This window comes from Schistocerca serialis, chromosome 4 (assembly GCF_023864345.2).
Source record: "Schistocerca serialis cubense isolate TAMUIC-IGC-003099 chromosome 4, iqSchSeri2.2, whole genome shotgun sequence".
Lineage (NCBI taxonomy): Eukaryota > Metazoa > Arthropoda > Insecta > Orthoptera > Acrididae > Schistocerca > Schistocerca serialis.
In genome coordinates, this window is record NC_064641.1 from 883087090 (window position 1) to 883103609 (window position 16520).

Below are 16520 nucleotides of genomic sequence, written 5' to 3' on the forward strand. Positions count from 1 at the left end.
AACTAACCTAAGGACAGCACACAACACCCAGTCACCACGAGGCAGAGAAAATCCCTGACCCCGCCGGGAATCGAACCCGGGAACCCGGGCGTGGGAAGCGAGAACGCTACCGCACGACCACGAGATGCGGGCAGCCGAGAATGTAATACGTATGTAATAATAAAGTGTAATTGTAGGCTTTCCACAGACGTTTTGGGCAGTTTCTCTAGTATGCCTATCGGTTGCATCAAGACGCTCTTTTCAGTTGTGAGCACACTGAGAGCAGGGAGTAAAAGGTGCCTAGAACAACGATGTCTCCCACCAAGGAGGACCCGCTGAGAGGCTTCGCCTTAATGAATGCAGCCCACCTAACACAACTGCCACGAACTTCCTTCTTCATGGCAATTCTCAGCCGCACTCTGCAGGGGCAGCAAAGACGCTCCTGCAGCCTTCTCGATGCGAAGTGTTCGATCACCCACAACACAGCCCTAAGTGGCTCGTCCTGAGTGTCATCTCTGTTCACATGAAACGCTGGATACGAAGACAATACTTGGGTGCAGGCTACTTGCTGTACATCATCGTAGCGAATTATCGCAAAACACAGGAGGCTGCCTTCTATAACGATGGTGTTGGAAATTTGGTATAACGCTCCGACAAATGTCTAAGTCGGAACGGCGACTATGTAGAGAAGTACCTGGAAGGTGTAGCTATGTGTGCAAAGAGAACAGTTTTGATTTTCACTGCAGTTTCCATTTCGCGACCGATCGTTCCTTACTTTCTGAATAACCCTCATATACCCACATTTGGTGACTGATAAACTTTTGGACACTGATGTGTTATTGTTACTGTGATGGACGAAACGTAGGTACACAATTTTAAAATTATTTATTTATGTTTATACTGCACTTTTCAGATAATGAAGATTTTGTTATTTTGATAAATTAGGTAATATGACTGTCGCATATGCTACTGTAATGACAGAAGCAAAAGGCCTTACCTTAGGAAGAGGTGGTGGGTTGGCTTCCACATGCAGTCCAGTGAGTTCTATCGTGTTTGGCAGATTGGGTCGAGGGTAGTTTATACTGAAGTGATTGTTGATCAGCGTCAAGCTGAAATTTTTTTCAGTTTCATAAAGTGATGGACTGTCAGACCCGAAGTGTTTTCTCTGGATTTCTTCTTGATCCGGTATCATTACATAGAAATAGCGATAATTCATGTAGAGCCATACAAACGTCATGTAAAGTCTCTCCCAGAATGACATGCGGTGTGAAAATTCAACATGCGCGTCTGTGAGGTAGGCGGGATTGCTTGGGTTGCCATCAGTCCAGTGGCTGGGAATAATCGCCCCGACGGTGACGTAGCCGACGAGAGGTGGGGAGCCCACTTTATGAACCAAGCCGTAGAAACATGGCGTCAGCAATCGTTCCATAATAACCAGGTCGAATTTTGGAGCTGACCTGTAACAGATTTGTGTATTACTGTGCTATTGCCTCTTGAAATAACTGAAGAAATATTGGATTAGTCTAACAGCCACAATATGCAACTTAAGATACACAGCGAGACTGTCATCACGAAAACAGAAGAAAAATATGACAGTGACTTCTTGAACGCACAGGGATGCGTCGGAATAAAAGGAATACTCTGGTACAGTCACGTAATTTCTATTGCTTGTTTTATAACTCCTGTAAGCACTGATCTTGTGTGTGATGTCTGTACGCATTGCATATCTTCGACTGGCCTCTTTCAACTCAGATAACGCGATTAGAATTATTTTTTAAATTTCACGCTCTTGCTACAACTTCTCATTTGGCTGTTATGAAAGAGATGAAATGAACAGCGGGCAGTATAGTTCACCCCCCCCCCCTTTTTTTATCTGCTCATCGCTCGCGAGAGAGATCATCTGGCAAATGCTGCGTCAAAGCAGATGAATAAAAGAAGTGAGCTTTCATTTATTGTTGTGTTGTTCCAGGTATTTCAAAAATGGTTCAAATGGCTCTGAGCACTATGGGACGTAACAAAAATGGTTCAAATGGCTCTGAGCACTATGGGACTTGACTTCTAAGGTCATCAGTTCCCTAGAACTTAGAACTACTTAAACCTAACTAACCTAAGGACATCACACACATGCATGCCCGAGGCAGGATTCGAACCTGCGACCGTAGCGGTCGCGCGGTTCCAGACTGAAGCGCCTAGAACCGCTCGGCCACTCCGGCCGGCAGGTAGAGAGTGAGTATTGCACTGTTCGTAGTGGAATTTACTGCGTGAAGATGAAGAATGCCAAGTAGGAGGAGGAAAGGAAAGACGGAAAGCAGATGAGTGAAAAGACTGAAGGCTAATAGAGCAGCTACGTACTTTATGAACTCCTGCATCTCTGGAGCATTCAAGTCGCCCTCGCAAACACCAGCCCCTAACCGCTTCCATGAAAATACCATGTCGATTGCAGTCCAACGGGCCATTATCATCCAATCAGTGGCTTGTCTCAGATAATTGTATGAGTCAGATATATCAATTTCTGTGAAGTTGGCAATGCTTTTCTGGAAGCAGAAATAATCATAATGTTATGATGGTTATTTACTCGCATTTTCAGAGAAATAAAAATATTGAAAATGTTACATTTATGTTTCATAATTACAACTAATGTAGAGTTCCCTACAGTTTCAACGTATATGTAGAAAAGTGTTTGATGTAGCGTGCTTTGCGGCATTGTCGACTCATAAGAAGAGTTTTCCCAGATTATGCGGCTACATTTGAGGGATGTTACCCCTCAAAAATCCAATGAATTTTCATCGCACGTGGACGAGACGGTTGGCGATAATCCTTCGCAATGGAGGTAACAGTTGTCAAACGGATAAGTATCAATGTTTAAGGTCAGTACGCGGTTCCTACAAAGTGATCGAAGCTGTCACAGAGTGATGTACTTCTCGCAAGTGAGAGACTGTTTGTTTACTCTTAGGACAATGTATCTTTGACTTGTTATATTGTATGTTCTGTGACTATGGAATAAAGTGTTGTTGGACTGCTAATCGCTGCTCTATTGTGATTCACGACGTAACAATTTGGTGCCGAAACCCGGGAAAGACTTTGCCCGAGACAATTCCACGATTGTTGTAGTGCACGGAATTCTGGACGCACGTCACGCGGCAATACTACGACGGTTTTTTTTTTTTTTTTTTTTTTTTTTTTTTTTTTTTTTTTTTTTTTTTTTTTGTGGTGCTGAAGTCTGATCAACTTCGTTGATTTTTACTTCTGTAGGGAATGGAAGGGGTAAAAATTTTCTCTTTATTTATTTATTCTTCTTTCAGCTTTAGTTTGGGCACACAGAAGGGTCCTTTAACTTGCTGCTTTTGGTGTGTGTTTGAAAACATGTGTGTAGAAGTGCTAAAGGACGATATGTCCTTAAATTATGGAGAATTACGTAGGGATATCATTTACGGAGGCTCAAATACTATCGCCTTCGGTACTTTATATTTGTGGTTGCGTAAGGGTTCTACCGCCCCTACTGTGGTGAGTTGTGGTGTACTGTCACGTATCATGTCCAACTTCCGAAATAAGGTTCGTGCCTTCTCCTTGACCTTGTCTGAGAGGTAAGATTCGCTTAAGGCTCGATGAATGTCTTGATTTCGGATCCACCATTGGGCTCCTGTGATCCATCGCAGGCATCTGCTTTGTACAACCTGTAACTGCTTGTAGTTCGTGGCACACGTAGTACCCCAAGAGGTCGATCCATACAAAATGGATGGTTCGACTGTGGCATGGTACAACTGGAGTTTCGTGCGTTGGCTGAGGTATGAGCTCTTCAGAAAGGGGAGGAGAGCTCCCAGCATTTTGAGGCCAGACGTCTTCTTCTCCATGATGTGATGACTATACAACAGTTTGGCGTCTAGATGCACTCCCAGGTATTTTACAGTTGTTGCCCAGGGGAGTGGCTGGTCTGATATCCGCAGGCGGTCATTGACGATGGGTCTCCGACGTGTGAAGACAATAACTTTGGTTTTTTCCGCATTGACCGTTATTTTGTTCATGTGGGTCCAGTGGTCCACTAAATCTAGTTGGCGCTGCATCCGTGTGACGAGGTGGTCCATTCTGGTGCCTGCAGTCAGGAGCGCTGTGTCGTCGGCATAGAAATTGGCAGTAACATGTGGCACCGTTGGGAGGTCGTTAATATATAAATTAAACAGCAGTGGAGAGATGACCGATCCTTGTGGAAGTCCTTCAAGGACAGGCCGTGTTGTTGAATTCTTGTCATCAATGCGAACATATAATCTGCGATCCTGAAGAAAATTGTCGAGAAGTTTTAAATAGCAGTCTGGTAGGGGAGTGGTACGTCGGAGCTTGACGATCAAGTTGCGTTGCCATACTTTATCGTAAGCCTTCTCTATATCGAGAAAGACTCCAATAGTATGTCGTTTCTTGTTGAAATTGTCCTGGATAGATTCCGTGATGCGCAGTAGTTGTAACTCAGCCGATAGCTTCGCCTGGAAGCCAAACTGCTCCGGTCGGATGATGTTGTGTGCCACAAGGATGTCCAGCAGGCGTTTCAGTAGGACACGTTCCAGTACCTTTCCCAGCGTCGACAGTAAACTTATGGGTCTGTAGCTGCCAGGGTGTGAGAGATCCTTGCCCGGTTTTGGTATTGGCACTATTCGGGCAATCTTCCATGCCTCTGGGAAGTATTCAATCCTGAGGCAGCTGTTCACTATCCGGGTGAGAAGCACAACAGGCTTTCTCGGGAGGTGTTTCAATTCCGTATTGCTGATTCTATCTGCTCCGGGTGAGGTGTGTTTGCTATACTTGATAATCCTCCGAATTTCCTCCGGCGTTGTCAGCCGGGGCATAGTGTTAGTCGGGGCGTCCCGAATAGCTTCCCATTCCGCCGCTGTGGCCTCCTCTGCACGGTGGAGTGCATCATCTCCATCCTCCGTGGGGGGCGTAGTCATCTGTTGTTGGTATGTATCCGCATACAGCTCCGCCTGCGCCAGTGAGTCGTACAAGAGGCCATGGGGTCCTCGAATTGCCCTTTTGGGGGGCTGTTGCTGTCTGAGACTTTTAACTATTCGCCATTCATCTTTGGTGCGTAATAGAAAGTTGTCCATTTTGAGTTCCCATGTGTGTTGCTTCCAGTCCTGAACCTTCCGCCGGAGTTCTCGGGTTAGTCTGTGAGTTTCCCGTCTATCGTCCGGATGACGGTAACGGACCCATCGTTTCCGACAGCGATTGCGCCTTGTCTTAAGCTCCTGCAGTGGTGGTGGAAACTCGTCATAATTGACTTCCGGTTGCAGGTGCTCCGTGAGTGCTCGTTGTTTCGCACTGGTAATCTTCTTCGTGAGTACTGCGACTGCCACATCAATCGCTTCTCTTGTAGTAACAACCTGGGTTGGTCGCACATTGTTGTTGAGGTACGCTTGGAACTGCTGCCAGTCGTAAGTTCTTGTCGTCGGCAGTGGGAGTTGCAAAGTAGCCCTCTCTATGAGTCCTAACACCGGTCTGTGGTCCGACGAAAGATCATCCAGCGTCCGCAGATGGAGATTCGGATTGATGTTCTTGATTATGGCGATGTCTAGAACATCAGCGTCTTGTGTCTGGACGTAAGGTATCCTCGTCGGTTCCCGTGGTCCATGGACGGAAACATGTAAATTCTCAGCCAGTGCAAACAACATATGTCCTTTTGGGTTAGTCTTACGGGAATTCCAGGCAACATGTTTACTATTAAGATCCCCTCCAAGGAGGATCTTGTCGTAACCCTCTGTAACGGAGTAAAGATCTTCTGGGTGGAGAGGCTTCTTTGGGCTAAGGTAAGCCGCAATACAGGTAATGTTTCCGAGCGTCGTGTGGATTGTTACTGCCGTGGCCTCTAAAGTCTGGAGTTGAGGTAAACGTTCTTGGTGGTGACGAATACATTTTTTGATCAGAACTGCGGTCCCTCCACCCCGTTGGTCCCGTCTGTCCGTCCGGTAGATGTGCATGTTCCTCAAGCGCAGGTCGGTTGACTCGCGAAGATGTGTTTCGGAGACAAATGCTACGTCTATCTTGTGGCGATGTAAGAAGTCCGTGAATTCTATTTTCTTCGGTTTCAGGCCATTGGCATTCCAAATGCAGAAGTTAAGATTCCTCGCGTGATGCCGTCTATCCATTTAGGGTGTTTGAAAAGCTGTCAGTACGCTTTCTACAAGCGAGAGGATAGACGTCAGCTTCTGCTGGAGGGCGGTGAGTAGTTGAAGAATATCTGTTAACGCTGGTGTAAAGGTGGTCGACCAGGCAGATGACGTCTCCGCTGGTGTTGGAGTCGGCGGATGGGCATGTAGTGCTTCGGAGTACGTGCGCTGTTGTCTTGTCTGCCGTAGAGTCACTCTGGGTGCCGGTTGTGGTCGAGAGGCGATTGTTTCCACAGGGAGAGGTGCCGCTTGTTGTTGGGTGGCCGGAATCGCAGCCATGGCCGAGTTCTTAAAAATTATAGGCCGTTGTGGGGTCGACTTCTTTGGTGTCCTTCTAGTATATTTCCGTAGGAGCTCTTGAAATTTGGGGCAGCCACGGAAGGTCGCTGGATGTTCTTGTTCACAATTGGCGCACTTTGGGGGCGCCGTCCTAGGATGGGTACAATTCGATGATTTATGGGATCCACCGCAGCGGACGCAGCGTGCTGGCATGCTGCAGTAGTTCGCTGTATGCTCGAAACGTTGGCAATGTCGGCACTGGACTGGTCCTTCTTTACTGTTATAGGTTTCTATTATCACTCGTGTGTAGAGCAGGTATTTGACATCATAGATCTTGTCACTGTCTTTTCCGGATGGGAGGGTGACTCGGTACACAGGTTGCGGTATCAATTGTTTCGTCTTCTCGTCGCGTTCCTTAAATTGGTAGACTTGTAGCACTTTGAAGCCTTTTTCCTTGAGGGCATAGTAAAGTTGTTCTTCGGTAACTTCCGCCGGAAGGCGTTTGACAACTACTTTCAGTTCCCTGTCTTCTGGTGCTTGATGTGTAAAATAGGAGAAGCTGTGGTTCGTGAAGAATTTTATTGCACGCCTTTGGTCTTCGAAGGACTCAAAGTGGTATTTGATGCGGTCCTTTTGGTATATAGCTTTAAGGTTGCCCTCTAGAAGTCCGTTGAGCGTTTCGTTGAGGTGAACGTAATCCTTTGTGTAATAAATTGTGACTGGGGGCACTTTGCGAAGCACATTCTTGTCTCTGTCCACGGCTTCTGCGGCATTAGAAGTTTGTCCCTGCGGCTTGTTGGTTGATGGAGGCGCAGCTTGAGGTGTCAGTGGGGCGAATCGGTTCGTTGTGGGGATGGTCTCCGTTCGTCTCTTAGCCGGGTTGGCTAAGTCCTTGGCTAATGCGTTGCTTCTGCGCCGTTTGTTGTGTACGAGCGTAAAGTCCCCCTCTGCGTGTAGGGAGTCGTTGTCGTTGTCTGCTGGAAAGGCCGCTGCCATCTCCGCGTCGTCGACCGTTTGGTGGGAGTGCTGTGATTCGACATCTGAGTCCACAGATGGAGATGCCAGACAGGTGTCGTTCTCCTGCTCTTGCGTTTCCCGTGAATAGCGGATGAGGCGTTGTATGTCCTTCAGCGTTTCTTTGTCCTCCTCCCGACATATATCGAGCCTTCTGGCGTAGTCCTGGCGGTCGTCTGCATTGCTGCGTCCGTCGTGAGGTGATGTATGGCCGACGTCCGAATATGGTTTCGTCGTGTGGTGTGTAGTTTTCTGCGGTCGAATAGCGCCTGTCGATCGTCGTTCTATCCTGTCATGAACCGGTGCCGTAGCCTGGGTCGTCAACCTGGGATCCGTCCTGTGTGGAGCGGCCGCTGGAGCGTCCGGCGGGCCAGGCCCAACCGACCGACCAGCGGCCGACTCCAGCGCGTCCGAGGCGGCTGCCCCGGCCGCGCGCGCGTCGTCCTCGCTCGTCGGCATCGCGAACCTCCTCACTCACTACGACGGGGTTTACTGCAGCGATTTGTTACACCACGCAACAAGCTCTTCGACGACAACCGCCATCATACACAGCTAAGTTCAATTGAATTATCACGCAACATGTTTTGTAATGCCATTTGTAAAGGCAACTGATTACATTAATGCCGCTGTGTACTGCTATTGTAGCTGTTCGATTAGCGATTTAACGAATTATCAGATCCTACGCTACGCCTGTAGATTGTTTATGACTAGTGCTGCCATCTAGCGACCATCAATTGAACTACTTCGACTAGCGATCCAAAGATAACGCCTTACTAGGACCAGCTGATCGCTAGCCGACACTGCTTTAAACTTTCGAGTAATCGGACGTAATGGACGTGCCAGACCACAAACCAGAAGCGCAATTACACTCTCTAAAGAGAAAACGTATGAGAGAAAGAGCAAACATTACGCGACTCGTGGCGGAAGTTGCAAGGTTGCCCGACACATCGGAAATCGCGGATTATAAATATTACAATGACAGACTGGGAAGCGTTCTGGACCGCCTCGTTAAATTAGATGAGGATATTCACGAGTTGTTAGACGATGGCGAATACGAAGAAGATGTTCCTAAATGCGAAGATTATATAGACACCGCGAGACTCACAATTTCCCGATTGTCTCACGAAATAGAGAAACAGCTTGCGAAATCGGTAGCAGACATAAAGATTCCCGACAATCCGCCGGTACAATCTGTAACAATGAGTGTTCCCACAGCTTCAGTAAAACTTCCGCCGATCAAACTTGAGCCTTTTTCAGGCGATATTGAGACATGGGCGCGATTCTGGGAGCAGTTTGAGCAGTCGGTTGAGAAAGATCCGACGGTAACTACAATCAATAAACACATTTTTCTTCGTGGCTATCTCTCGGGAGAACCAAAGCATTTAGTGGACGGTATAGCGGTGACGGCCGAGACGTACGCAGAAACGAAGAGGATTCTCCGAGCGCGTTATGGCAACAAGGATCGAATAATTCAAGCCCACTTAGATTATCTCGAAGCCATAAAACCAATTAATCTGTCCACCCCAGAGGAACTTAATTCAACATTCATTGAATGCCAGCGACGTATTCAAGCTCTCCGAGCACTTGGGGAAGACGTGAACGGATACGGCCGTGTCCTTGCGCCGAAAATTTTACGCGCTTTTCCGGATGATATATGCCGCCGCTGGATAATTCACGCTAAGCGTACAGGAATATCCGAAGGGGACATTTTGCAACTGATGGAGTTTCTGAACGAGGAAGTCGACGGGGCGCTTACCACGCAGAAGATACGCGGTGAATTTTCAAGCACTTCGAATAACCTTCCCACAGCGTCCACACTTCACGTACACGCGAAATCTAAAAGATCGACTCCGAAGGATACCAGCGTAAAGGAACCATTCTGCGTCTTTTGTGAATCTGACGGTCATTGGGCGCAAGACTGTAAGAAGATCGTACGCGTTAATGATCGAATAGATAAATTGAAACTAGCAAACAGATGCTTTCTTTGTCTTCAACGTGGGCACAAAGTGTCAAATTGCAAAAAGAAAGAAAAGGCTCGGTGTGTTAACTGTAAAAGACTGCATCATAAGTCCATTTGTGAGGAACGAAAGGATATTAGGGGCCCTGCGGGTCAGACAAACGTTACTTCCGTGGGAAAGGTATCTGTCGCTCCCCACGATTACACGTACCTTCAGACAGCCCAAGTATGCGTCTCAGGACCTACAGGATTGAGCAGGACAACGCGATGTCTACTGGACGCAGGTAGTCAGTCCAGCTTCATAGCAAAATCGCTGATTGATGATCTCAAACTGCAAACGATAGATCGACAAGAACTAACTGTTTGTTCCTTTGAATCAAACCCTACCCGCCCACGCCACCGCAGGCTTGTTCAGTTTAGTATGAAGGGGCTTTGGCAGAATTCTTCAGTGCCACTTACTGCCTTCGAAGGTACTCACGTTATTTCTCACCAGCCTTCAGTTCCACAACGTATAAAGAGTTTACCAGATGCCCGTAAGATTACGCTAGCAGATCCGAAAACCGATTCAACAGAAGATCTTCCCGTGGAGATTCTTGTAGGAGGCGATTTTTATTGGAAGATAGTGAAGCACAATTCGCCCATACGCATCTCTGAAACCTTAGTGTTAGTTCCTTCTCTGTTTGGCTGGATACTTAGTGGTAACAAGTCACAAGCCTGTGTGCATGCAACCATGGTAAATTTTGCTCAGACTGACCGATCTCCTCTGCACTCTGACAATGATTTCAGACGCTTTTGGGACTTGGAAACTATAGGGATTACTGCCGATCAGGATCTACCTGTGAACAACAAGGATACGAGACTTCTTGAAGAGTTTAGAGCATCTTTCTCTATAAAGGATCATCGAGCAGTCGTTACACTTCCCAAAATGCAGCATGAAGTGCTTTCGAGTAACAGACCTATCGCGGAAAAACGATTCAAGCACCTCAGGGAAAGATTTCAACGTCAAGAGACATTTAAGCAAATGTATTTCGATCTTATGCTAGACTACATTACGAAGGGGCAAGTAGAGGTCGCTCCCACCCCACTCTCAGGAAAGGAGCTATTTTATCTCCCTCATCATGCAGTGAGGAAGGAGAAATACGGAACCACTAAGTGGAGAATAGTCTTTGACGTCTCATCTCACGAAAACAATGCACCTTCTCTGAATGAGGTATTAGAAGCAGGACCGAACCTATTACCAGAGATTCTGGAAATTTTACTGCGTTTCAGATTATATTCTACGGCTATCGTCGCGGACATCACACAAGCTTTCCTTCAATTAACCTTGAACGAAAAGGACAAAGACTTGACCAGATTTTTCTGGTTCAAGATTAGCCAGGATCAAACAGGAAATCTTCAAACGACGGACGAACTAACAGAATACCGTTTTAACAGACTCCCATTCGGCCTGACCTGCAGCCCATTTTTACTTTCTGCAACACTAAGAGAACTTGCGGACAAGTGTATGACAGCATTTCCCACCGTAGCGCCACTTATAAACAAGACTGCATACATGGACGACTTTGTGATCTCAGTAGAAGGTGATAATTTGGTGATAACCATATACTATGAACTTGTAACCCTAATGAAATTGATCAGTCTCCCCTTATCAAAATGGGCTACCAACTGTGAACAACTCCACACTATCTGGTGGGCAGAAGGGCGAGAACTCCACACCCAGACTCAAGTTTTAGGTGTAGACTGGAACACCGCAGGTGACTACTTCTGTATCGATCCTAGCGAAATCATTAGAAGGTCGTCAGAAGAGCCAGCCACCAAACGACTCCTTTTACAATGTACGGCTAAATTCTACGACCCACTCGGACTGTTTTCCCCAGTTTCTCTTGTTGGGAAATTGCTATTCCAGGACACATGGTGCCGAGGAATTGGCTGGGATGAACTTATGCCCTGGGACTTAGGGGCACGATGGCGCACTTGGATATCTAGCTTACCTTCATTGTCACATATACGTGTCCCTAGATGGATTGCTACAGCTCATGGAAGAGACTCTCAGCTGCACGTATTCTGTGACGCCTCGGAAAAGGCATATGGAGCAGCTTTGTACATTCGTACTGTCTTAGATGATGACGTCGTAACCCATTTAGTCTGTAGCAAGAACAGACTTGCTCCTATTAAGAAGGTGACATTGCCTCGACTCGAACTTTTAGCGGCAGTAGTTGGGACCAGACTATTGTGTTACTTTTGCGCGTGCGATACTGTGGACGGATTCTACAATAACACTAAGTTGGATTCGCTGTGATCCTAACAGATGGAAGACCTTCGTTTGTAATCGTGTAACTGAGGTACAAACACACACGACTCCCACGCAATGGAAACACTGCCCAGGACCAGACAATCCTGCTGACCACCTCTCACGTGGGCTCCTCGGCTACCAAATGAATTCTCTGGATATTTGGTGGCATGGGCCGCCTTGGCTTACACGCCCTCCTGAATGCTGGCCAAACAACGATACTCCAACGATGGTACGACTTCCTCCCGAAGAAAAGAGGAAGAAAACCCAGAGCCAAGTTTTGTCGATATCTACGCCAACCGGCCTTTTGAACTTACTTAAATTCAGCTCGTACTGGAAGCTCATTCGTATCACAGCATGGACTCTCCGTTTCCTACACAACATTCGTCAGAAGAATAAATCTTCAGGAGAACTTACAGCCACCGAATTATCAGCTGCCAAAATGTATTGGATTCGAGTGGGCCAGAGAGATTCCTTCCCCAACGAATTACATGCACTTCAGAATAACTTACCACTGCCAAGAGAGTCAAAAATCGCACGATACAATCCTTTCCTAGAAGATGGACTGATACGTCTAGGAGGTCGACTGCAGTGCACTAGCCTAAATAGGGAACAAAAACATCCTGTACTCCTTGACGGTTCCCACCACTTCACACAATTGGTTATTCGAGAGACACACATCCGCCTTCATCACTTTGGTGTTCGTTCTGTACTATCCGAACTGCGAACCGAATTTTGGATCCTTAGAGCTCGTCAGACAATCAAAAGAATCCTATACTCATGCCTCGCATGCAAGATCTTGAAGAATCCACGAGGGCAACAGATCGAAGCACCGCTGCCACCTGAACGAGTTTCACCTGCCAAACCATTTGCTGTAACCGGAATAGACTTTGCTGGCCCACTATTCATCAAAGTGGGGAAGGAAACGCACAAGTCATATATCACTCTTTTCACATGTGCTACCACACGAGCTGTCCACCTCGAACTCTGTACAGACTTGTCAACGGACAAGTTTCTTATGGCACTTCAGCGATTCGCCGGAAGACGTGGACTACCCCACACGATATATACAGATAACGCGAAAACATTCCACGCCACGAATATGGAACTAGCCCAACTTTGGAAGGCATTAACCACCACAAAATCTTATCAGTTCCTCGCCCACCACAGTATTACTTGGAAATTCATTGTCTCCCGTGCGGCTTGGTGGGGAGGATGGTGGGAAAGAATGGTAGGCACTATAAAGCGTTGCCTACGGAAGGTATTGGGACTCGCAAAGCTCACTGAGGAACAACTGAACACCACCTTGATCAGTATTGAAGCCGCGGTGAACTCCAGGCCCATCACACCAGGAGATGATTGTGATGCACTCACACCATCCCATTTTCTGACGGGAGAAAAACTTACGACTATTCCGACGGGACCAGAGCCTTCAGCGAGCACGAATTTAACAAAGGAATTCCGACTGAGACAGCAACTCTGTGACAGTTTTTGGAACCGTTGGGTTAAAGAATACCTATTGGAGCTCCGGAACTACCATGAAGTTAAACGCCCATCGGGACGAGTCATCCCCTTTCGCCCTGGCGACATCGTGCTGATCCAAGAGGACCTTCGTCCGCGACATATGTGGAAGAAGGCCAGGATAGAAAAGGTACTACCAGGAAGAGACGGCAGGGTAAGGACGATAATACTCCGGACACCAGAAGGTCACATCATTAGTCGTCCTGTGCAGCTGGCCGTACCTTTGGAGGTCGACCAGGGTGGGGAGGATGTCACAGAGTGATGTACTTCTCGCAAGTGAGAGACTGTTTGTTTACTCTTAGGACAATGTATCTTTGACTTGTTATATTGTATGTTCTGTGACTATGGAATAAAGTGTTGTTGGACTGCTAATCGCTGCTCTATTGTGATTCACGACGTAACAGAAGCAGATTCATCGATGCATTGTGGTTGTATTTTGTGATATATCATGGGCATAAGTTGGTAGCATTTTTCCATGAGTTTAGTAAACGCAACAGACACACGTAACAGAGACTTTAGTCATCAATAATATATTCTCCTTCGCTATTTAAAACTATCTGCCAAGGTTGGGATAATTTTTCGATTCCACGACTGTAGAAACCACATGGTTTTGAGGCGAACAAATTGTCGAGCCATATTCGGAGCGCATTTTCATCTGGGAAGATGGTTCCTTGAAGGTTTTTTGGCAGAGGCCGGAAAAGGGTGAAAATCTGAGGGCGCAAGATCAGGCGAATAAGGTGGATGCGGAATGACTTCCCAATCCAACTCCTGTATAGTATTTTTTGTCAGTCTAGCAGAAAGCGGGCGGCGTTACCGTGGGGTAGCATCGCTTCACGCAGTCTCCCTGGTGGTTGTTCCTGTATACGTATAGCGTTGGAAGTTCCATGCGGCTTTTCGCGGATGATGCTGCACTATACAGAGAAGTTGCAGCATTAGAAAATTGCAGTGAAATGCAGGAAGATCTGCAGCGGATAGGCACTTGGTGCAGGGAGTGGCAACTGACCCTTAACATAGACAAATGTAATGTATTGCGAATACATAGAAAGAAGGATCCTTTATTGTATGATTATATGAAAGCGGAACAAACACTGGTAGCAGTTACTTCTGTAAAATATGTACGGAACGATTTGAAGTGGAATGATCATATAAAATTAATTGTTGGTAAGGCGGGTGTCAGGTTGAGATTCATTGGGAGGATCCTTAGAAAATGTAGTCCATTAACAGAGGAGGTGGCTTACAAAACATTCGTTCGACCTATACTTGAGTATTGCTCACCAGTGTGGGATCCGTACCAGATCGGGTTGACAGAGGAGATAGAGAAGATCCGAAGAAGAGCGGCGCGTTTCGCCACAGGGTTATTTGGTAAGCGTGATAGCGTTACGGAAATGTTTAGCAAACTCAAGTGGCAGACTCTGCAAGAGAGGCGCTCTGCATCGCGGTGTAGCTTGCTCGCCAGGTTTCGAGAGGGTGCGTTTCTGGATGAGGTATCGAATATATTGCTTCCCTCTACTTATACCTTCCGAGGAGATCACGAATGTAAAATTAGAGAGATTAGAGCGCGCACGAAGGCTTTCCGGCAGTCGTTCTTCCCGCGAACCATACGCGACTGGAACAGGAAAGGGAGGTAATAACAGTGGCTGAGTGAATTTGGACAACCTGCAAAATTGTCTGATGCTCCATCTAAAGACCAATTCTTAAACACAGTGGCGGGAAATCGATGGATTCATTGTGATGGGGATACTATTTACTGAATGTCAGTATCTCACCCAACTTCACGAGATATTTGTGTGTAGGGTTTTGTGACAGATACAGCGTTTGCGCCATTTTTATCAACAGACTTGACAAAACTACCATCTCTATCGACAAGACTTTAGAAGAGAGTGGTATGAGTATGTTACATCGAGTAATGCTGATCATTATTACAGATTCGATCCCTGCAGAATCCTACACAGAACATACATTTAGAATTAGCAACAGAAACTTTATGAGTTTTCGAGTGTGACTACAAAGTTCTGTAAGTTTGCTTTCTTTTTCCTAGCCATTATCCCACAAGTATAGGGTTCGCTTGTTCTGGACTTTACGATTTTATTTTATTTCGTAGCTAGGTGCCATTCCCACCACCTCAAGACGTTAGGTACGCTAAGGGAGACAAGTCGACAAGTCGTGTAATCTATCTGTCTGAGAACCGTCCTTACTTTGTTCTGTCATTTCCGGTTTTTATGCAAAGTTATGCAGTATTGGTTCAAATATATTGGTTAAATAGGTTCACTGCCTTTTTAATAACACTGCATTGAAATTATCGAACTTTAATTGTCATAATAAAATTGCGGTCCAGGCATTGTAAGTTTTACTTTAAAAAAATTATTTAATAAAATAAATGGTTATGTTCGGCTTCTTGGAGCCGATTTGACTTCATTTTACCAAACAATGATGGAATTTTTGTGGATGACAATGCACCATGTCACCTGGTCACAATTGTTTGTGACCGGAAAGAGACAGTACATTGTTGAGGAACTAATTGCCATTACGGGCTATGCTCAATTGTTTTTCAATATTTAACTGTTTGCCCACTGCACAACAAGTTTCATTAAAGTAGATCTGTCCAAATATTGCGTTCCACAGTAACGAAATCTGGGCACAAAATAAACGAATCTGATATTTCAGATTTGCATAATTTCAAATATATGCAATTATTGACGACAGTGATCAGAATACGACCTGTTTGGAGTCCACTCATGCCAGCATTCATTCCACCTAAATTCTAAATATATTTCTGCAGGGTCGCCTTCCGCGAAAGTGCGCAGGAATTGCGGCACATTCACCTTATGTCGGAGCTTCGGAACAACTCTTCAGGAAGCTGCTAGCGCAGTGCCACTAGGTTGATCCATTTTGACCAAACTTGTCATAGCATCGAAGTACAATCCAGGACCCGCAGAGGGGCCACAAGATCTACTTCCTCAGTGGTGCGAGGAGGCTCTTCATCCTTTCCTGCAGACCACGTATTTCTGTCTTTAGAGATGTTACATTTATCTGTTATTGTTGTGTGATTACCGCTGTTGCACCCGCCGTATAAGTTTAACTACAGTTTACCTGCCTTGAGTTTTGAGGGACGGTAGATGAAATACGATACCTTGGACGGGTTGGTGGTGATGAAGGTGACCTGGTGGCCCCTCCTGGCCAGTTCGAGGCTCATCGTCCTGAGGGGTCCCTGGTGGCTGACGGCAGGGAACGGCACGACGGACAGGATCCTGGCCGCCTCTGGGGTTCCCAGAGCCGACAGCACCAGAAGCAGCAGCAGGCCGCTCTCCATGGTGACCTGTCAACATCA

The 16520-nt window shown here is 46.5% G+C and overlaps 1 protein-coding gene across 1 annotated transcript in view; it reads right to left on the minus strand.

The window, feature by feature from the left end:
* Positions 1–16520, minus strand: part of LOC126475030 (UDP-glucosyltransferase 2-like) — a 64114-nt gene that overhangs the window by 32314 nt on the left and 15280 nt on the right. Inside the window, exons 2-4 of the mRNA XM_050102573.1 lie at positions 16323–16508; positions 2332–2513; positions 977–1436 (exon numbers count right to left, since the gene is read on the minus strand). Of these exons, the coding sequence (XP_049958530.1) occupies positions 977–1436; positions 2332–2513; positions 16323–16502 (822 nt within the window). The 5' untranslated portion in view covers positions 16503–16508. The remainder of the gene's footprint in view (positions 1–976; positions 1437–2331; positions 2514–16322; positions 16509–16520) is intronic.